Here is a 22,790-nt window from a genome sequence, read left to right as displayed (position 1 = left end):
CCCCCCGCCCCCGCGGGCAGGCCAGATTCTCGAAGCGTCTGCCGAGAGCGCGCGGGTTGCCGCCTCCGGGCCGTGCGAACCATAGAGATAAGAACTTCAAAAAACGAGAGACCCGCAATCTGCGTTTGGTTTAAAATAGAAAAGCCCCATAGACGGCGCTTCTTTATGGCAGGGTGGCGTCACTCAGTAGATATGCCAATAGCTGCAACCTCTCTGTTTTGCATTTCTTTTTTATTTAGAATATTTATACCCCGTCCTATACGCAAAGTGTATTGGCATCTGCACAGTAGCACGCTCACTATTTAGGACTAGATGCATTTCTGAATGCATGTGAAAGTTAGTTTTTTTGTGTTGCAATCAGGTAGTAAACTTGCCAGTGGAAAAATGCAGAATTTTACTGTATCTCATACACTCGCCTAAGGTAGCAGTGGAAATAGAAGTTTATGCGCTTTAAATTGTATGAAAAATTGAAGTTGTAAAAAAGCTTAGAAATAATGTACAAAGTGCATGCAAATAAGCGGAATGCACGGCCTTTTCCTGTAGTTAGTGATTGATTGCACTGGGTTAGGAGATCCAAGGGAGGAATTTAATATGGGGATAATAGCTATGCTAGCATTCAGAAGGCGTTCTGAATATAATATGCTGGATATTTTAAAACTCAAATTGTTTTCCAATCGAAATGAAACCAGAGTTAGAAACATTCGGAATGCCTCTCTCTGTTGGGAGGAAGGAAAGTATAGACCATTGCTGCAGATCAGTGCTCAAATTAAGGTGTGTTTTTCCCCTTTGCTGGCTGTCAGCAATTCTTAGTCCCGCCTTGGGAACTGGCTGCTCTATCTAAAGAACCAGCAATTTCTGCTTCGAGAATTTTGAAGTGCGCTTCAGCGCTTTGTGCCCACGACCGCATCGCACATTAAGGCTGAGATTGCCGCGTGTCATTCTACATTTCTATCTCTACGCACCAGTCGCTCTTGGGAAGTTCATAATTCGGGAGTTCGCGCGCTCCCTGCCTCGCATCACGTGGTGGACGATACCATTCAGACAATACGCCCCTTTTTAAAAGCTGGCCCGAGGTATTGAAACACTCGGTGTTTCTATAACAGAATGATGCTTTTTCCCCCGATGGAAAGCCGGCTGGGAAAGCGGTGTATTGGAGAAGAAGTGCAGTCCCCCCTTTCCTTAAAACAATGGTACAGTCCACAAGACCGGAAGTAGCCGTATTCCGGCCGCTTCCGGTGGCGGCTATCGGCCTCCGGTAGCGGGGAAGCAGAGGCGTTGTTTGCCCCGCTGTTGGGAGGGGAGTTAGTGGTCTTTCGGAAGTAAGTGCCGTGGATGTCTGGTTGAACTCGCTTCCAAGGCCTTGGTTTGCGAGCTGGTTTCGTGAGTGATTACTATTATCGCACCCGAGGCGGCTCGCTCCGCTCCGTTTTATGCTCGCAACAACAGCCCTGTGAGGTAGGCCAGGCCGAGGGGCAAAGTCTCCCGGGGGGATCCCCCTTAACCAGGGAAGCAGAAGGGACAAAGGAGAAGCTCGCGAAGGCCGAATCCTGCTGGGGGGGGGGCAAAAGCAAAGCGGGGAGGGGGCAAAATGCCTAAACCTCTGGCTTTTTTCATCCTTTTTTGCTTCAGGCTCCTACTGCCAGCAGTGAGTCTTACGAGGAACACAGCAGCTTTTTAGAATAAGGAGAAGCTGGAGAAGCCTGGAAACCAGTGAATAGTTATTTGTTTTTCAGCGCCAGGCTAAGACCTTTTTATTTAAAACTCATTTTAATTGTTAATTTATTTGTATTTATAGGATTTTAAATCTTTTAAGCCGAGATGTACCAGGTTTTAGTATTTTTACTTGTATAATTGTTATATTTTTGTATTTTGTTTTTGTTGTGAGCCGCCCCGAGGCTTTGTTGTGATGGGGGTGGCATAGAAATGTTTTAAATAAATGAATAAAATAAATTAGTGGGTTAGAACTTCTGGGGCCCCAAGACGGAAGCTCTGCAGTTTTAGCACAAAGGAATGGGATCTTTTATTCACTGTCAACAGAATTTTGGATTAGATTACTAATGCTCAGGGGTGACATCAATACAAAGCTGAGATGCTTCAAATCCACTCGTAGTCTGGCAGGAACCAGGACTTCTATACAACTTGGGAACTAGCAAAGGGTGCCGTTCTGTACATGATCACACACAGAATTTTTGGATTTTTTCTGGCTATCCAAGCATAGGATTTCACTTTAAATGTATAAACATGGCTGTAAGCGGTAATGAAATGTATGCTTCAAAGTACAGTTGCCAGGTTTAATCTAGCAAGGAATGATGCTCTGGGAGGCGTGATAATTGTCATTCTTTCACTCCACCTTGTGGAGTACACATACATGACATCCCATCAACTCTTTTAAAGTTAGGTCTCCCAGAATCATCATTGAGGTATGCTGGCCTCTACGCACCAGGCAATGGGTCATCACCCCTTCATGGTTTTGTGCTCTGTGTTTTTTAGTGAACTCCTATTGGGCAGAATAGGATTTTTCACATACAGTAAAGCAAGTATAATTTCAAGTGGGAGAAGAAAATGTGTCTTTCTTTTTAGTGTTTTGCCTCTCTTCCTCCCCTCCCCCATGTTGAATGTTAGTCTTTACACAAAGTACCCTGGGCCATGGCAGTTAAAACAATTTGGTCTCCCTCTTGAAGCCATTCTGCAACATGGGAACACTCTTCCCTCAATTTTTTATGAGCCGCATCCATATTTTTTTGCATCTTTCTTCTTTTCCTTCCCCTTTGCCCGAACTTCTTCCCTGCCCCCCCAGATACTGTTTGTTAGTTTTGCCAGTTGGTTAATGTTGCCAGTTAAGAAGACAAGGTTGCAAAAAAGTATCGAGCAACAAAGTTTAAAGTTTTACTGAAAAAAAATGTGAAAAAAGATTTAAAATCTGTATGGATACACACACACCACAAAAAAGCATTGGAGCAATAAAGTAATACAGTGTATGCATCCCACCAGCCTAATTCAGACTGTTCGAACTTTAAGTACCTTTTAAGCTATATCTGACAGTTATAAGTCGAGTAACCGCTTAACCAATTCTCCAAACTTCTGACAATTTCCTCTAGGACGCTGGACTGACGGTCCATCCTCCCTGCCTCTCCCCATTGCTTTTGTGTCTTATGCAGTGGTACCTTGGCTCATGAACTTAGTCCATTCCACAACTCCAAGTCAAATTTCCCCATAAAGTTAATGTAAATAAGGTTAATCCGTTCTGTAAATTTTGTTTTAAATCACAAAAAAAGTAACAACAACAAAGTACAGTGGAGAACACTAACCTAGGTGGGGGGGCGGTTATTGTGCTAGGGGAGGGGGGAGATGGCTGCGATTGTGATAGTGTTTGTGCGGCAACACGGCCGCGATCGTGGTTGTCACCCAATGCGGATTCTGCGAACTGAGACATTTTTTTTTTTTTTTAATCTGTTTGCAACCTGATTTGGTCGTGAACTGAGGTGTTTGTGAGCCAAGGTACCACTGTATCTTATGATGCGATCCTACGTCTTTGAGGTAGAAAAAAAGGCCTGCAAATCCCAACATGCAAGCTGGGGAATTTTGGGAACTGCAGGCATTCTTCCCACATACCTTTTATCTTTATTTGTTTCCACTGCAAGCTCAAGCTGATCAGAAGGACAGCTATGTTATTCGTTTTTGCCATCCAGGTTTCTATTTCCAAAAAACTTTTGCTGACCTTCAGATAAACCTCCTTGCAGACTTTTGGCTTCCTGAGCAAATTTTCATCTAGCTAAAGATTTGGCCTCTAACCTGTTAATGTTTGGCTCTCATTGACCAGTGCATACTCAAAACAGATTAAACTCTGAAATGTCTGCCGACCAAACTAAACACAAAAATGCAGGACAGCTTTGTTCTTTCACAGCAACAATAAAACTACAACTGCGAACAATAAAACAGTGAGTATAATCAGTGTAGCAAAAGCTCTTGGCAGTCTGTGGGAATGATGGCTAGCACAATGAGAAGCTGGCGCTTTATAGCACTGCCCTGGAAACCAGCTCTAGCTAATGCTTGTGGGATAGGCAAAGCTTTGTTCCGTTCCAGAAGCATTAGATTGGTCTCATTTGGGGTGGGCTGTTAAGCGTCCTATCTACTCTAGGGATCATTCCAGCTACTGCAAGGGCAGCACTGGATACTGACCTCAGCATCACCCAGCAATCAAACAGGCTTTCGGTTTTGAAAAGTTTAAAGGAAGGTTTCACATCTAAGAGTGGGTGAGACCTGGGAAAAATCAAAATGTCTTCACCCCATCGCAGAGAGCTCAAGGGTCAGCCCCAAGCCAGCCTCTCTGGAATGAAATTTCCACACCCCAGATGCCACCCCTATAAAGCCCTGCAGAGAAGGTTCTCTAAGGATGATCTCAGTAGGTTGGGATGATACACCTGGGAAGAGGGAGTCCTTAAGGTAACCAGCTTGCCAACCAATTAAGGCTCTATAGGTCAAAAGCAGTGCTTCAAATTGGACCTAGAATTAATGTGAAGGATGTGCCAATGACAAGGCACTGATGAAATACAACCAAATTGCTCTGTGTCTTGCACCCCATTTCTGGGTTACCTGAAGCGTCACGCCCAGTGCCAAATGCCAGTGTGACACAGTTGATGGAGCATTGACCTGGGACTCGGGAGATCTTGGTAGTCCATCTGTTGCCCCCCAGCCACTTCGGGCCAGTCGCAGGCTGTCAGCTTAAACTACCTACAGGGTTGTTGTGATGATAAAAAGGAGAGGAGAAGAATTCTGTAAGCTGCTTGGGTTTCTTGCAGGAAAAAGGTGGGAGATAAATATATGTCACCACACTCCAAACAGGATTGCAGCTGACAATGGATAACTGAAGAAAGGCTAGATATGGTCATAGCTGCGTTTTCAGCTAAACAGAAGGCACGCGGAGCCACAAAGGCCTGGAAGTTTCCAGTTTCCACATTTCCATTCTATTATCCATTACCTCGTTTCATAGCCTTGAATGAACATGGCCATGAGTTCTAGTCGGGAATTGTGCAAGATTCTAAATCAGCCTTTCCCATCTGGGAGGCCTTCAGAGGCATGTGGACTGCAGTTCCCAGAATTCTCATCCAGCAGGGCCATTGACTGAGAATTCTGGGTGTTGTAGTCCAAATGCACCTGGAAGGCACACAGTTGGGGAAGACTGTTCTAAACCATTTTCTTTGGTCATTGGCACGCCTGCTCTGTGAGGTAACCTATCGATATTTTAAATAAATAACATCATTGGCTACTGCTGTGTATATGTGTTTAATTGTGATTTGCAGGCTCATGTTTTGGTAATATCGGAAGTAGCCTTGTGAGGTCAGTGTACCCCGACAGGCAGGTTTCAGTTGCTTAAAAAAACAAATAATAGGTACTTTGGACAGTCCACCTAGGAAACCAGTGCAGTGCAGAATTAGGCATACTTGATTAGGCTTGGCAGTTCTCCAGGTGTTTGTGACTGCAGTTCCCAGAAGCTCCTACCAGCAATGTGGGTAGATGAAGTTCAAAAATATTCATCATGCCTGAGGCCACTGAAATCAACAAGCTTAGGTGTGCCCAACACTGTGTAAGATAGACAGATTTCTCCACGAATTTGTGCTCCATGCTTTTCTGTGCTGAGAATCAGGTGGGTTTCTAAAGAATCTAACATCTCCCTCCAACTGTCATAAAGTTCCTGTTTTCCATCCAGCATAGCATGGCCCAATTCTTTTTATCCTTTAAATGGACATTGCTCTTCCCTACTTAAAGCACAGCCGAGCATGCAGTGGAGCAGATGACCAAATCCAGCACAGGGCATTGCTTGCTTAGACACACATTCCACTGCGGTTCAGTGGGCTACTTTCTGAATAAGAGGCAAGCTTTGGATTGTTCTGAAAGTGTCTGAATTATTAACGCTTCTGCTAATACATTCAAAAGGAATGTATATATCATTTCACCATTTGAATTTGTCTCTTTCTTTGTAAATTGGATCCAATTTTATGTTTGCACATTTACATTTCCGATGTTCGAATATCACCGAATACTTCAAGAGAAATGTTCAAGGAAAGCATTACTAAAGAAAGAGAGCTCATCCTTCTTTATTCAGCTACTGTAAGACTTGGATAGTATATATTAATATTGGATTACATGTGTAAATTTTGCACTACTTATACGAGAACAGAGTTGATATACAACTCAGTTTTCCTCATAATTCATTTTTGTTAACATGATTTGAAGTCGTCTCGACTAGAAACAACATCCAAAAAATGAAATTGCTGTTATAAATTAGAAAGCAGTGGCATGTTTCACCCAAAGTCAGGCAATGTTCCACCCCTTTGCTTTTAATGAGAGAGATTTAAGGGTGTGCTTAGCGCAATCTATCATTCAGTAATGAAGGTCACTGCCCCAAGATGTGCTGAAAGCCCACGGCTTTAGAAGAGATCAGTCAGACTCATGAAAGACAGCTTGTTGTTAGCTAGCCTCCCAGTACCAGTTGGAAACTGACAAATGGACCTGGCTGCCCAGTGTTGGCTACTGCATAATACCTGCTTCTGCTGCTGCAATCAGGGACGTATGATGTATTCTTGATCATGCATAATCTTTCTCCTTTCCTAGGTGTTTCTATTATGTCGGAAATACCCGGAAGCAACGCAGCACATGACATTTTGCCTTTGGTTGCCGCCAAAGAAGACTCTAAACAAAGGCGCTGGGGTTTACTGCTCACTGGTGTTGTTGGGGGGTCGCTGGTTGCCCTCTATTCTGTTGCCGCTCCCTTCATCGCTCCGGCACTGAGGAAGCATTGCCTGCCGTTCGTGCCTGCCACTCCAAAGCAGATTGAAAACGTGCTGGGTGCGCTGAGAGGCCGAAAGGGGTCCCTGGTTGATCTCGGGAGCGGCGATGGACGCATTGTAAGTCGGGAGAAGTAGTTTACTCGGTGCTGTGTTCACCCCAGTGCATTTGTCTGACCACACACTGGTTTGTCTTTATACAGGTGATAGCGGCTGCAAAAGTCGGATTCAAAGCTGTTGGCTATGACTTAAATCCCTGGCTGGTCTGGTATTCCAGGTACCGAGCCTGGAGAGAAGGAGTGCACCGAGATGCCAAATTCTACATTTCAGATTTATGGAAGGTACATTGATTGAACATCATGCATGACAAATGATGCAGATGAAAATGGCCAGATGGAAACCAATGCAATGCTAAAGATGAGTTTTAACCAGTGTAAGATACTTGTAAAATTCCCATGGAATCCTTCAGTGGAATCAAGGCATCATCATTGGGAAAGGTGGGGGACATTTTTTTTAATTGCATGTCATTAAAACCATGAGAAAAGGATGATTTCCCCCTCTCTGCATCCCCTTTCTATCTGTCTCGGAGCTGAACTAGACTTACACAATTACAAATGGTTATTTACTCTAACAGCAGCAATTAGTGCAAATGGGCGTTTGTCTCTGGGTACAGCTAACAGATGCAGGGGCAGGGCTGGACTGGATTTGGCCCACGGTGTGGGGCGAAAGATGAAAGCCTTCCTGCCTCCCCACCACGGCTGATCTGATAAGCCTGCGTACCCACCTGCCACTTAAAAGCGGTGGCTCTCCATGGGTGCTTGCATGAGTGGTGCCGTGTTTGCTTTGCCCCCGATAATCAGCTTTTGTCCCTTTACTCTCATTGCATCGCTCCTTGCTTGTTCCCTTTTCTCTCCTGAACTGGTCAGCTTGACTCATTATTATCGTGCCTCTGTTCTTTTCCATTCCCTGCATGGACTTCCTCATCTTGTATTTTTTTTAAATCATAATACTATTCTAACTTTATTTGAAAAAACCATCTATCGACTTTCAAAAGCCTTCATTCTTCCTCCCACTATGGGGAACAGATCATCCGCCGGCGGTAACCGATTGGTTATTCAGTTGGCATCTGAATTCTAGAATAGAAAGATACAGTGGAGTCGCACACCAGCGTTTTAAGCTGCCATACTTTGCAGAGATAAGACAGACGGGATTCTGACAAGTAGAGGGAAAGTTTTAATTTAATTTCCATGTATAATCGCCGATCCTTATGCAATGTAGATGGAAGAACTAAAAAGAGTCCCACAAGTACATATAGAAAGTAGGCAAACTGAACAAATAATGCATCTATAGAGAGTAACTCTGCCTTTTCCCCCCGAAACAGATCAGTTTTTCCCAGTATACGAATGTTGTTATATTTGGAGTTCCTGGAATGGTAAGTTTTAATTCTCCTAACCACAACAGTATCTGGATCACCAATATACAGAGATCTCTCAAATGCTTGACAGTGAATAGGCTGAAAAGAATCCCTGTTTCATCCTGGGAAAAGATAGATAGTGGAATCTGCAGTTGAAATGTGACACTCCACAGAAAGCCTCGCATAAACCTTCGATTGTGGAGATGGGGGTGAGCATAGAAACAGAGCGAGTCAGAAGGGGCCTCCTGGGCCATCTAGTCTCACCTCCGGCTCTATCTGGCTCCGCTCACGACATGCCCACCATGTGCACGTCCAGCCTGTCCTTGAACACCCGCACCGATGGGGCCTCAACGACCTCCCGAGGAAGCCCATTCCACACCCTCGGGGTCCTGACTCTCAGGAAATGCTTCCTGACATCCAAATTGAACCTTGGCTCCTTGAGCTTTGCTCCGTTGGAGCGCGTTCTGCCTTTCTCTGCAGGGGAGAACAGGTCTCTACCCCCCCCCCGTGTGACACCCCCTCACATACCTGTGTGTCGCCAACATGTTGCCAGCACAAGAGTCCGTGCCAGCCTGTGCGGACTTGTCTGCGGCCCCGTGGCATATGGCCCTGCCCTGGAAGGCAAGTTGGGAGGATGGGCCCTGGGCATCCAGTGGAGGCCAGTTGCGCTGCACGCAGGCAGGCAGGCAGGAGAAGCCGCTCCGCCTGGCTGGTCTCTCATCTTCCCCTGGAGGGAAGGCAGAGGAGGAGAAGCTCCCTCATCCAGGCTTACGTAAACTCCTCCAAGCACCGGCCGACTGTGCTGCCCAAGTCCCCTTCTCTCCAGTCTGTGATCAGAGGCAGCCCCTCTGAGAGGAAGAGGGAAGGGGCATGAAAGGTAGAAAGAGCGTTCAGCTCCGCACATAAAGAGTCCTTCCTGTCGGAGGCAGAGTGGCTCCCAGGCACGTCGGTCTGTGACGAGACTTCACGTACCCATGTTACCCATCCGTGTGGATGAGGGCGCCAACGTGGCAGGAGTCCCCAGCGGCGTGGGTCGTGTGGGCAGCATGCAGCTTTCCCCGCCTGGTGATTCTGTCCAGCACTAGCCCAGCTCGACACCGGGGTTGTGGGGAGCTGCCGTGTTCCCAGGGAGCTCAGCCGTGCTTGCTGGGTAGCCCCCTGCCCCAGAATAGGCAGAGCCGGCCTGTACTTCGTGCTGGGCTGAGGAGCACACAGGAGCGGCATGGAAATTGCCCCATCATGTGGCTGGACAACTTTCTGGTAAAATTTGGTGTTACGGTGTCAGTTCCCTCCTCAGGGGAAAAACGGGTTGCTACTGGAGACCTACAGAATCCAAAGGATTCCTGAACATGGTGGAGGATTTTCTGGTAACTCAGACCTGAAGCTGGACAATGAAACAAGTCAGGAGCAGCATATGGTTTGTCCCGAAGGCGATAGACCATGTGTGAGAGCCTAGAACTGTGCCCATCCCAGGGCAGTGAAGCAAACCAAAGCAGGCTCGTTTTGCTTCTCCGTCTAGCTGCACTTTCTGAGCAGCCTGGCGGGTTGCTTTCATCTAGCCCAGGACTGGAACCCTGGGAGACCTGCAGGGCCAAGCCAGCAAGGCCCTCTGAGGACAAAACCGCTCACGCCATGCCGTGCTTCATTTTGTGGGAACAATTTCTGTTCGTGGAGCCTGCGATTGTGACCAAGTCGGGTACATCCACACACACTCTTGACACATTCCCTTCCTGGATTATTTATTTCTTATTTATTCCTTACATTGCTGTCATTATTGTTGTTATTATGTTGCATTTGTATACCGTCCATCGACAGAGTTCTCTGTGCACTTCACAACATTTAAGTCTCCCATCCAGGTTTCAACCAGGCCCAGCTTTACTTAGCTTCCAAGATTAGGCAGGCTCAGGCACTTCAGGCTATTTTTACACCACCCAACAGCCGACCCCCTCTGGGCAGTTCACAGCAATTTGAAACATAACATACAGTATAAAGTTAAAATAGCGAAGGCAACCATATGCAAGAAAAATGAGCTCTTTGAGCTGGCCACAGCGGGAGCTATTGGACTGGGTGGAGCAAGGGAGCAGTGCAGCGCGTCACGGCATAATGATGTGTTCGTGAGTCCCCAGAGGAGGCGATGGGGCAGCCGTTCCTGACAAGGAAAACACTCTGTGGAGCCAGACATCTCCTGTCAGCAGCTCCCGTCTGTTGTCACCTCATTCCTGAGCAAAGTGCATCTGAGAGCAATGGCACTTCACCTGCAGCAAGTGCCCTTGGACAAGCCTTGCCTGGGCCCGTCCCAGTCTGGATCCAGGCCCAGCTCTGGAGAGAAAGCAGCCTCGGTCGTTTTGCCGGATGACCTTGCTCAGGAGAGGGGGTGCAGCTCTCCTACTTCTTCGCCATTCCAAATGCCTCCTGGAAATGCACTTGTTCACCAGGGGTTTCCAGGAAGATAATTAATCGTGCTGCTCCATTTTTTTAGTGCTCTTGCATTGCTCTGTCTTCCTGTAATTTAAATTGTGTATAGTATTGCATTTTCATTGTCTTTTCAATGTGATTTTAATGTTTGTGTCTTGAAGCTCTTGTGGGTTTTATTATTCCCCTCTGCTGCACAAATAAAGAAATCAGGATCCAGCAGGAGCTTCATACTGGAGGAACTGAGTAGAGATTGCAATTCCCATTGACTCTTCCTTCCCCTCCAACAACCCCCTAGAGTCAGATCACACAGTCCTGGGGGTGCCCCCAATTCACCAGAGTAGAGGAAAGAACAGATTTTCAGAGGATGGAAGTGAGGGCTGAAGAAGGAAGAGGGAAATTGGCCAACAGTTCCATTTACAGAATTCTGCTCTGTGAATTCACTAACTCTTGATCCACCTTAATTCAATTTTAAAAATGAAGCAAAAGATAAATGTTAAACATTCCCAGAGAACTCCGTGTAGGTACTGGGGAGGGCAGCAGTGGATTCTAGAGAAAAGATGAATGTATCAAAACAGGAAAAATCATCTAAGATTTGCACAGGGGAAAAGTGTATGGAAGGCTGTGATGAGAAAGCAGACAAAGCGATTTGGTGGAGTGGGGTTATCAGAAGAATGGAGAGAGACTGTTTATTTGATTTTAAAATATTTCCAAGCTGCTTTGAAGGGTAGAGAAGAAATATCTTTGTCCTATAGCTTAAGCTGGACCCAATAACACATAAAGAAAGGGAGTGTTACAAAGATCAAGGCTGGGAAAATGCAGTGCTCACAAATTTCGTAAGCAGCAGAACTGAGGAGAGGAGAGAGGAGCAACCCAGAAAGGAGAGAAATAAAATAGCCATGCCCCCCCCCCCCCGGATGCACACCTTGACATACATAGTGAGGGATTTGAGAGTGCCCAGGAAGCGGAGAGCTTCGCCCTCGGGAGGCCAGAATCGTCTCACTAGGTTGGTCTCCCAGCAGGGACACCCTCGGTAGGATGGCCAGGCTGAGATGCCAGACCAAGATGCCTCCGCCTTCTTCAGGACTCATGGCCTGATCAGGTGAAAGAGAACCGATCGCAGCGGTGATGGCAGGGGAGAAGCCCCTGGAAGACAGCTCCTGGGCAGCCATGGTAGCTGAAGGCGACGCTGGCAGAGGGTTGTTCTCAGACAGTGGCCATGATGGATCTCACAGGAGGAGGATGGTGGTAATCCACTTCTGGGTTCTTTCTCCATGCAGACCCTATGCTGGAATGACCCAAAATGAAGGACAGGTTAGTTTCCAGAAAATGAGGCTGCCAAGCTGGGAGGCACAGAGAGCCACTGGGGAAGGGCAAAGGACAAAGGCACGTAGTGCTGTTCCTGATGATACAACCCGATCGGACCCAAAAGGCACCCGAGGGCCAACACGCCCAGAGGTGGAAAGGAAGTCCCATGCTGCGTGACACACATGAGTCAGACGTGGGAGATGAGCAGCTTAAATCCAGGCAAGCTGGAAATTGTTGAGCAAGAAATGGAAAGAATGAACATTATGTACTTCGTGTGAGCGTACTAAAGTCAATGGCAGTGGGACATTTCCAGTCAGACAAACAAAGTGTTTTCCTCTGTAAATAAACCCAGAAGAAATGGGATAGCTGTAATACTGAGGCAAGATATTGTCCATATAACCATCATTCAAGTCTAGTTTCCAACAACAGATGCTGAAGAAGAAGACATTGAAAGCTTTTATGCAGGTGTTCAAGAGGAAATTGATAATACAGCAAAACAGGAGATGCTGCTAATTCTGGTGACCAGAAGGCAAAAGTACGGCACCATGCGGAATCCAAGGATGTGGGACAACTTGGCCCAGGGGTAGGAAATGAAGCAGGAGAAGGACTCCTAGAATTCTGCGGAGCCAAAAACCTGTTCATTGCAACACACTTCAGGCAGCCTCCCAGATGAGTGTATACCTGGGCTTCACCAGATGGCCAATCAAATAGACTATGTAATTGGAAGCAGAAGGTGGAAAAGCTGTATTCTTGCTGCCAGAACAAGACTAGGAACAGATTTCGGTCGTGATCATCAGCTCTTAATTTAAAAAATCTGAGTCAAGCTAAAAAAGAAAGTCAAAGGCAGACAATGAAAGGGCAGACCAGATATAAGATGGATTGAATCTGTCAAGGAAGCCACAGCCTTTGCTATGTGCTATAGAGTCATCTTTGACCTATGGCAACACTGTGAACGAAAGCCCTCCAGAATGTCCCATCGATGAAACCCTGCTCAGCTCTTGCAAATTCCAGGCTGTGGCTTCCTTGATGGAGCCCATCCATCTCAAATTTGGTCTTCCCTTTCATCGTCTGCCTTCAGCTTTCCCGAACATGATTGTCTTCTCCAGGGAGCCTTGCCTTCTCATGATGTGTCCAAGATATGACAGCCTCAGTTTTATCATTTTTGTTTCTAGGCAAGCTCTGGCTTGATTTGATCTAGGACCTGCTTGTTTGTCATTCTGTCAGTTCAGGGTATTTGCAAAGCTCTCCTCTAAATGTATTTTAGCAATATTTTAAAGCTGAAATCGAACATTTTTGCTGGCTTGAATAACAAGATTTTAAAAAAGAAGACTGAAATGACTTCCAAGCTTCCTTATCTGGGAAGGAAGATTCTGGCTGAGTCTGTACTTTGGTAGCAGTTTTTCCCTTACTGTGCCCTTGTTACAGGGCCACATCTGTCATTTCTTCCACCAATTTGCTGTCACTGATATTTTCCTCACTTCTTTACAGCCAGCATCTGTCTGTATGTCTGCCTTTCTCATTCACTTAGAAAACCTGTTCTGAGTTTTGCATCCTTTCACTCACTTTTCTCTTTCTCTGCCATTTCCAAATGTTATTTTCTGTCTTCTGCTAAGGAGACCTCACTTGATTATCAGTTTCCATGCATTCTCTAGTGTGTATGTTGTAGAATACCACATTTCCAGCCTGACTTCCAAATTTGTAGTCCACGAGTCTTCTCCATCAAGCACCAGAGAGTTATTGTTTCATACAATATTTAACAATTAGGCCGCAGTCCCACGTACTGAGAGTAATTTCCCAGTGGGTCTTGTTTGTGGGCAAACATGGATAGAGTTGCTTCTTCACAGTCAGTCCTCCACATGGTGCTACTGAGGAATTGCTTGGGAAGAAGCCGGTCTCCCACACCATCCAAAGAGGTTTTATTGTTTCTTCACAGATGCAGCAGCTCGAAGAGAAGCTTGGGCGAGAGCTCCGGAAAGATGCCAAAGTCATTGCCTGTCGCTTTCCTTTCCCCCGCTGGAGGCCAAGTCATAGTTCTGGAACGGGCATTGACACCGTGTGGACATACGATTCAGAATCTTTTAGAACGAAAAGGAAAGGGACGCAATCATGACCAAGTTTGTTCCTCTAATGAGATACAATTCCAAAAATGTTGTGTTCTGAATAGCTGGGGGTGTTTTGTGGATCTCCTTGTGTCTCCCATTTTGGAGAGAGAACAGCTCAAAAGTAGTTGCCACAATGCTTTCCCAGAAGGTTTCCTGTGCTCCTTAAAGAAACGGAAAAAGAGGGATTCAGTCATGAAAACTATTCAACCCCAGCAGGACTGGTGGGAGGACTCGCAATGAGGGGTGTTTACATCAGTCATGGCCCCATGCTGGACAGTGTTCTCTTCCTCAGCGGCTTGAGATTGGGAGAAAGATACATGGAATTGAAAAAGCAAATTATAGAGTTGTGATGTGCCAATTTCAAAATGCATTGGCAAACTGAATACACGAAGGTGTAAGTATTTTAATAAAATGTTTAACAAAAGGTAATATATAAGGTTTTATTACAAATGGGAGTTTCTGATATAGTCAGCCTTTCTTTGAGTTTCATTTATTTATTTCATTTCCATACCACCTACAGCTGAAGCTCTCTGAATGGGTTACAGCAAAGTATAAAAACAATGAAACATGTTTTTTAAGTTAGTTAATAGTAGTAAAATATCACCGTTTTATATTCTCTGTTTTCTGGTTAAGGCCACCATTCTGGGCATACTTACTTGGAACAGATCCCTTCACTCAACCTTGCCAGTGTATGAGCACCATGCGTGCGCATCGGCTTAATTGCGAGCGCTCATAACAAGAATCAGTACGCTCATTTGAGGGGGCTCTAACTGATAATAAAGAGCTACAAAACACGCTACCAGTTGGGGTCAATGGATTGTGGTGGTTGGACACTTGCCAAGACCCACACGACTGCAGGGGTCTGATTATTTATTTACTTATGAGTGCATTTATAATCCACTTGGCCAATAGTCTGGCAGCACTCTCCAAGCAGATTTACAAAACTCATAGAAACAAACAGTGACAAGAAAAAACATAAACACTGCATAACAGTCAACCAAACAAACATCATCATAGACAGAAATGACAAGAATATGCAACACCCGAGGGTGTGGAAGGGGCTTCCACGAGAGGTTGTTGAGGCCCCATCGGTGAGGGTGTTCAAGGACAGGCTGGACGTGCACATGGTGGGCATGTCGTGAGCGGAGCCGGCTGGTGCTGGAGGTCAGACTAGATGGCCCGGGAGACCCCTCTGACTTGCTCTGTTTCTATGTTTCTACGTAATTAACATCCAAAAGACTATATAATATACAGTGTACAGCTGAGAGTTTAAAAGCAGTACAAATTCTAAAACATACCAATATTTGATTCTAATTTAAAAATTAATAAATTTAACAGAATTAAAATGCACTATTAAAATATCCAGAGAATAAAATTGCTTTTGCCTGGTGCCAAAAAGATGGTAAAGAAGGTGCCCCCTTTCCATAAATGGGGTGTAGCCACTGAGAAAGCCCCTCTTCTGTTTCTCTTCTGAGAAGGCCATCCTCCCAACCTCCTTGGTGAGTCCCCTGGCCACAATCTACTTGTTTGTCATGAGTCTGTGTTCACATGTCTCTCCCCTTCTTTCCTTTTCCACAGATCATGATAAACAGCTTCTAAAATGCAGTCCTTTATAGGCTGCCCAGTTGGAGATGGCTTTGCAAAATTGTTCCAAGTAGCAATCCCTCTGATTGCTGCTGTTAGTTCTGGCCCATGTAAGGAGTGGATTCCAAACTGAACCCTTCTTCCCCCCTTCTCCAAAAGAAGCAAGCTCCATCCTCAGGGAGGTTCGTGCGGCTTGTGGGCCAGAAGGCAGAAATGCTTGACATTACTTAATTGATCTGCACACAAGGCTTGGTGACAAATCACTGGGTGGATGAACTCACACCCATCCCTCTCTGATCCTTCTTGTTCTTCATGGTCTCTGCCTGAACCAGAGTCGTTAGCCCTGGCCTTTCATTAATGCATTCCAAGCCCTCTTCTAGTTCTCCAGAGCCTGAACTTTCCAGCTTAGAACGCTGCAGTGGCCCAGTCCTCCTATCTTTCTCACCTGCCCCTTCCGACTGACCCAGGAAGCATGCAAACAAAGTATGTTCCAATTCCCTCCTGGGCAACTTTGCAGGCAACGGTGGTAAACAACGAGAGCAGATGGCAGTAATGAGAAGGGACGCCCACTGGTCCTGTCCTGCCAGAAGACCATCCAAACCCTGGGCGGGCTGTTCCTACTCTATCAACTGCTCCTGTTCTTCCTATCTGAGAACTTGGGCATAGCTCCTTCCCTTCCAGAGTTACGCTCCTGTCAGGCAATGGAATTTGTATTTGCATTGTGCTCAGCCATTGCGTGGGCTGGCGTTACAGTACGAAATACTGGACATCTGGATTGCTCTGGAGCAAAGCTTTCAAAATGCTTTGAAAAGAAGGAGGACATTGTCATCGTCTCCTCCTCTCCTCCCCATTCCACCTGCTTAAGTAAAACCTTGGGTAAGTCCTGGGGAGGGTGTAGCTTTGTAGAGCTGAGGAGCAGTCCCAGAAAGCTACAGGAATAGGGAGCAGGAAAGCCAGAAAGGAAAAGCACCAAGTCAGATTTTAGTGGAGACGTTCACATCTTGGTTTGAATCAACCAGTGAATTCTTTCATCCTAGGATTTCAGTGAGGATGTAAGTTGCTTCTCCAGCCACCATTCGTGTCCCTTCATGAAACCGTGCAGAAGAATTTGTCAGGGAGATATAAATGAATATCTCTGTAGCTAAGACAACTGGGCCTAAACTCTCCCATCAGGATCCGCCATGTGAGAATCCGCCTATTGCGCGCAGGTATTCAAACTTCTCTACAACTTGTCCCGCATCATTTTTGTGCATCATGAAAGGCAATGGGAACGGCCGGCACAACAAGAAGGTTGCCTCAGCAACAAGAATGATTTCTCTTTCCTCCGTTAAAATGAGGCCTTGGTGACATCAGCAGGAGCCAAATTAGATTGGCTGTGTAATAGTATGACATCGTATCGACAGCAGGATCCCTGATTAGCAAAGTCCTTGCAGTAAAGAACCCCCAAAATGGCATTCTAGCATGAAAACCACATTCATCTTCTCTTGAAAGCTCATTGTGTTATCCAGTGTAAAAATGTGTGCATCAAACACGTCTTTATTCAGTTGCAAGCCCTGCCTCTTACATTTTTAAAATATTGTGGACAGTACCTAGATTATTGTCCGTGTGCGTGCATAGACAGGTGTACCTCCAATATATTATTTTTTCCACAGATTTATTAGAAAGCAACTGGATTTACTGAGGCCAGGATGGGAGATCCTAGCCGGCGAATGCACAGCAATGCTCACCAGCAGTTGTTGAACTGCTGCTCAGATCTCTCAAAAATAATTGCTTTTTTAATGAATAGCCTCGTGGCAGTTCTCTGCACGGCAGCGTGTTTAACAGTCACGCTGCTATTAATGCTTACCGTTATTATTTGTATTTGCTGGACGCAGACTCACGTGAGCATTTTTTAAGGCACAGCACAGGCCATCAGAGAAGCCCAGTGTGATTTAAAAGGTTTCAGAAAAGGGACTACTCTGTACAGATGGTTCACTCCAGGAGACGGGGCCGTAGTCAAGGAAAGAAAGAGCCCGCTCTGCTGAAGTGTATTTTTCTCTTTCAGTGTCTGCACCTGCTCTCGTCCCCATGGAATTTCCCACATGCAGCAAGTCTCAGAGAAGCGCACCGCATTATTTTGTGCTGCCTGCATGATAGGAAATGTCACAGTATCTTTACATCGCCAGTTTCTTTCAGATGTGACAGGAAGCAAGCTGCAACATGGGCACCGCTAGTCCTGAAGTCACAGGGATCACAAATGCAACAGCTTCCGCCTGGCCGCCGCCGCCTGACAACTGAGGGAATGCATTACTGTTTGATTTATAGTAGTTCTTAAAAAGTGCAGACATGAGCATCAATTGACACATGCAACCTCTGTTTACGCAGCGTGGTTTTTGTCCTGCCCTGCGCTCACCAAGTGCTCAAGCTGATGGCCAAGAAAATCATTAAAACAATAAAGGGCGAGTTTAGAAACCCTAGAGCAAAACAGATTCTTGTCACTATGAGATGCTTCCTTTATGCAGTGAGAAGTCCTGCGTTTTTCCACAAGGCCTGCTCCTCGGGAGGGCTTGCTAGCTTTGCGCTCTGAACTGAGAGCGAGGACCTTCTGCCTCAGATCCGATCTCCAGTGGTGGAGTTGAAAATTTTGTAGTGCAGACACTCATCATGATGCTCATAGGAGTCCAGCAAACCACGTCTAGGAGTTTTCAACTTCACCAAGAGCAAGTCAATTGGAAGGCTAACAAGTCTTTGAAGAGTCAAGATAAAGCCAGCCCAGAAGACTTCACTTCACAACAGGGGACAATACGGGGTTGCTAGGAACGTTAATTTCCTCCCAGGTCATATGAAGACTGCAGCTTAGAGGAAAGAGGAGATTCTGAAAGGGTATACCTGGGGATGCTAGCATTCCTGTTATCTCCTCATGAAAGGATCATACACATCTAGTCCAGCTCCTTGCATCTGTTTTCAGTTCCAACCACTGTGTTCTGTTTTGTTCTGAAATAAGCTTTTTTCACATCAGTAGTGATGGTATTCCTATTAATCCTCTGGCAAGATCCATTTCATCTGTTTGGAAACAGTTCTAATCTTAGGCAGTGAAGAACGGCCTGGGCATTTATGAAGATTTGTATAAAGAGATCATTCAGATACTGCAGAGGAATCAGGACAATTTCAAATGCATTCACTTTACATATTTAAACTGGATCGATGCACTATTATTGCAGGAAATTAAGAGTGCTGTAGGACAAATTGCCTGAAACAATTATCAATTTGGAAAGGCTGCCGTACAACATGTTCACTTCATTCATTGCCAAGGCTGCAACCCTATTCTCACTTCCCTTTCCCAGGAGAAGGGTCCATTAGGCTCAATCAGGCTTACTTCCGAGAAGCCCATGCATAGACTGGCAGAGTTATTTTGCTTTAGAACAATTCTGGCTAAACGAGAGGTTACAACACCATGTAGATGCAAAGAGCCAGAGACTCATTAGGAGGTGGCAGTGAGAGAGCAAGAGGAGATGAAAGAAATGTAGTAACAGTTACAATTCGAAATGATCACTCGGCTAGAGGAATATTTCAGAGTGGATTTTCTAGAAATAGGTGCCATTTCTGCTCCCCTCAGTCACTCACTCTAGTTTTATTAGGTTTATCACAGAGCAATTTGGGTCCAGAGATTAACTAATAAAGGGCCAGTGTGGTGTGGTGGTGAAGAGCATGGGACTGGGACTCAGAGGATCTGGGTTCGAGTCCCCGCTCAGCCATGGAGCCCACTGGGTGACTTTGGGCCAGTCACAGACTCTCAGCCCAGCCTACCTCACAGGGTTGTTGTTGTGGGGATAAGATGGAGGAGAATGATGTAAGCTGCCTTGAGCCCTTTGTAGGAAAAAGGCAGGATATAAATCCAAAAGTAAATAAATAAAAAAAAGTAAAAATAAAATAAGAAGAACCTCCATGGATGAGCTCACGAGTCCTTTCGACCCAGACTCTCGTTTTCAAGAGCAGTCAGGCCGGTTCCTCCAGAAGCCCAGGGGTGTGGCATGGAATCCCTTTGCATCTGCCTTTGCATACGGAGGTCATATTTTTGGCTATCATGGCAAATGCCCTGCAGCTTGAAAGCTGGTGCCATGAGTTGCGGGCAAGAGGCTGAGGGTTCGATCTTGTGGCTTGTGCAGGATTCTGAGTGTTCACGCTTGTAGAGTCTCCTGCCCCTCTGGCCTGGCATGCTTGCGATCCGAGCTACTAAGGCTCAAGTGTTGGGGAGTTTTGCTCCATCTTTACATGTCTACAGCAAAAGGGTTCCTCCGCACGGTTGGGTTCCCGCCATTTCTGGGCGGTGGAGTGACGCCATCTCCCATCTCTGCTGCATCCTGGGACTGGTGGGCAGTCGTGGGACTGGCCACGGCGGATATTCCTGCCATTTTCCTCTCTCCTGCATTTTGTAGCTCTTCCCCTGGAGTTGCTGCTGGTGGGATATCACATGTGCTTCAGCCAGGGCACGCCCGTTAATTTTCTGACATGCGTAAGTGAGAGAGCCCTGCAGGACTGTGCTAGAAACAGCCTCAACGACAGAATACTTGTTAATATATTAATCCGAAGAGTGCGTCTCTGTATTGACATAGGTTTAGTATTTTAATGGCAAGCAATGGACAGGGAAGAAAAGAGGGGAGTCTTTTGCATACAGATTAAATTCTATTAACTGGAGTGGCTTTAAGGATGGCGAAGTGAACAGAACTATTTTACTAAAAGAAGGGGAGGAGAAGGTCATGACAGAAGCATCGCATTGATGTGACTGTGGCCAGAGAATGAAGCTTTTTCACTCTTCGTCGCAGCAACGAAGCACAGCGGGTTAGCGTCAGCTGCTGCAGAATGCAAACTGGAAACCTGTACCTGGAGGGCAGAACTGGCTGCAAGACAATGTTGTGTATGCTCCTCACAGGTCGTTCCATCACCACTACTGTGAAATTTTAAGATCCCTTATCCTGCCAACAAGAGAAGATGGGTTTGTGGATATTATATATGGGGAAGGATAGGTCCTCCTTTCAGATCTTTGTTTGAGCTCCTTAATGAACCTGGTAAACACATTTGCAAACAGTCATAGAATAGAAGAGTTGGAAGGGGCCAGAGGGCCATTGGGTCCAACCCTCTGCTCAACACAGGACTCCCAGTTCAACCATCCCTCTCAGGTGGCTCAGCTCAGTGCGTGTGCAGGCCAGCTTCCAGACCAGGCAGAGAATCCTGCCCAGCATATATGCAGATTAAATAACAAAGCAGGCCGAAACTTCCAAAGTAAAGCAACATAGTAAACTAGCAAATGAATTCTCTCTGCCTACCAGCCAAAAGGCAAATCTCAGTAGCTCCTAGGAGGGAAGGACTTGGTCACCTAAGCTGAGTTATGCAGGAAGTAAGATCGGGAGAGTCAGCCTAAAATCTATGGAGCTGCAAAGGTGGGTGTCTCGACTGGCCATGTTCTTCATGAGAGTTGATCTTGGTGGGACAGGAAGGCTTCGATTCTCACAGGGAGGTACCCACCAGCTCCTTTCATGTGATACTGGCAGGATGTGGTTAGCTGGTGTGGTGTCCTGGACTGGAGATCTGGGTGCTCCCAGTTCTAATCCTTGGTCAGCCATGGAGCTCATGGGGTGACTCTGGTCCAGTTACAGTTGCTCAGCCCAACCTACCTCACAGGGTTGCTGTTGTGCAGATGAAATGGAGGAGGAAGATTGTGTGAGTTGCCTTGAGCTCCTTGAAAAGAAAAAAGGCAGGATATCAAGATAATAAATGAATAACATAGAAACAGAGAGAGTAAGAAGGGGCCTCCCGGGCCATCTAGTCTGACCTCTGGCACCAGTCAGCTCCGCTCACAACATGCCCACCATGTGCACATCCAGCCTATCCTTGAACACCCTGGATAATAAACAACTGGATGGACCAGGGAAAAGGCAGGCCCTCCGAGCCAGCTGGCAGAAACCTCTGGGCAAAATCTTGCCAGCCAAATAAAGCACTCACTTCCCCGCTGCATACACCTCCAGTCTGCTGTTATCCTACGGTTTGGGCGCGGAGGCAGCTGGGGAACGTGGCCTTGCTGTAGTGTCTGGCTGCAATCTTATAAAAGAGCACAGAAAATGTCAATTCGTTAGCCGAACCTGCCAGGAAACATTTCCTCCACTAGATGGAGAAACCAGAATGAGTGAATTCTGATATATGATATCAAATGCAGATTTTGAATCAAATGTCAAAATCAGAAGCCATTAGATTTTATCCTTAAAGTCAGGATGACAAAATTCAGGGGGTGGGTGGGGAGCCAGGATTTCTGAATGCTGGCAAGTCTTTGTTTCAGTGCCCATTTGGTTTTTTGCCTATAATGCTAAGTGCGCTTCCACAAGGAAATGGCAAGTACACATCGGCCACATGGAATCGCTAAGGGGAGTCCATGTCAGACCAAGCTATCAAATCCAAGAGTAGCCTATGGAGCAATTAATTTAAAAAAACCAGTGTGGAATTCCTGCCAGCAAAAGGGCTAAATGGAATCTTTGATTGTTGTATTTGAGGTGTTTTGAGGAAAGCTCAGACCAGAACTTCCGGGGAGACATCCGGGGCCTGCATTAACAGGAAGAGGACCCAAAACCGATGCCGCAAGAGTGACCTCCCCCATGACCATGAGTCATGGTTTGCCTGCTTATTTCCAATGCAAGGTACTGGTACTTCCCTTTTCCCAAGGCTTAAATAGGTTGGGAATGAGATACTTGGACTTATCTACCTCTTCTCATACCTCTGTGTTTTGAAAACTGCTGATCTTCTTCTCCAGGTGGCCCCATTCTTGGAAGTTGGCTATTCAACAAAGAGGAGGACTTTTCAGGGATGGCCTCTCCGTTATGGGAAGTCCTGGCTACTGAAGTGGTGCAGCCATGGAGTAAAGGGCTCAGGGCAGTATAACGATGCCAAACAATTAATAGGTAGAATTATTTTCTTTATCTAGACTTACTCAGTGAAATATGCCCATTCAGAAGTAGCGGATGTAAATTCAGCGTGCTGAATAGCAAAGTGCTATGAAGTGAAAAGAGCCAGTGAAAAGCTGCTGATGAAATCAAAAGGAAATCGATTTCAAGCCGGCTGCCAGATATGAAGCCAATTTTTAAAAACCTGTTTTAAGAACAATAAAGTTTTTAGCTGCATCGAGCTACAGTCCAATGCACTGTTACCTTTAAGCAAACT

The 22,790-nt window shown here is 46.0% G+C and overlaps 1 protein-coding gene across 5 annotated transcripts; it reads left to right on the top strand.

Moving 5' to 3' along the window:
- Positions 1-1,236: 1,236 nt before the first annotated feature.
- ATPSCKMT (ATP synthase c subunit lysine N-methyltransferase) lies at positions 1,237-22,465 on the top strand. Of its 5 annotated transcripts, XR_006415976.1 has the most exons (7): positions 1,356-1,455; positions 6,613-6,905; positions 6,989-7,126; positions 8,167-8,217; positions 13,853-14,415; positions 22,127-22,270; positions 22,384-22,465. XR_006415976.1 is itself a non-coding variant. In XM_044442968.1 (5 exons), the coding sequence occupies exons 2-5, from the start codon at positions 6,624-6,626 to the stop codon at positions 14,027-14,029; spliced, it is 648 nt and encodes a 215-aa protein (XP_044298903.1). In that variant the 5' UTR covers positions 1,237-1,319; positions 6,613-6,623; the 3' UTR covers positions 14,030-14,450. The 5 variants fall into 5 exon arrangements, 4 of the variants coding, with proteins under 4 accessions (XP_044298903.1, XP_044298902.1, XP_044298905.1 ...); XM_044442968.1 differs by lacking the exons at positions 1,356-1,455; positions 22,127-22,270; positions 22,384-22,465 and adding an exon at positions 1,237-1,319 and having other exon boundaries at positions 13,853-14,450; XM_044442967.1 differs by lacking the exons at positions 22,127-22,270; positions 22,384-22,465 and having other exon boundaries at positions 13,853-14,450.
- The last annotated feature ends 325 nt before the right edge of the window (positions 22,466-22,790 follow it).

This window comes from Varanus komodoensis, unplaced genomic scaffold (genome assembly GCF_004798865.1).
Source record: "Varanus komodoensis strain SLA01 unplaced genomic scaffold, ASM479886v1 scaffold40, whole genome shotgun sequence".
NCBI lineage: Eukaryota > Metazoa > Chordata > Lepidosauria > Squamata > Varanidae > Varanus > Varanus komodoensis.
The sequence above is the reverse complement of the archived record's forward strand: the minus strand, read 5'-3'. Positions and strand labels throughout refer to the sequence as shown.

Bases quoted from the DNA above. Each gene is read 5' to 3' on its own strand.
- ATPSCKMT (XM_044442968.1), top strand. From the start codon at position 6,624: ATGTCGGAAATACCCGGAAGCAACGCAGCACATGACATTTTGCCTTTG. The intron at 6,906-6,988 runs GTAAGTCGGGAG...GTCTTTATACAG, and splicing joins GGAGCGGCGATGGACGCATT to GTGATAGCGGCTGCAAAAGT. The intron at 7,127-8,166 runs GTACATTGATTG...CCCCCGAAACAG, and splicing joins ACATTTCAGATTTATGGAAG to ATCAGTTTTTCCCAGTATAC.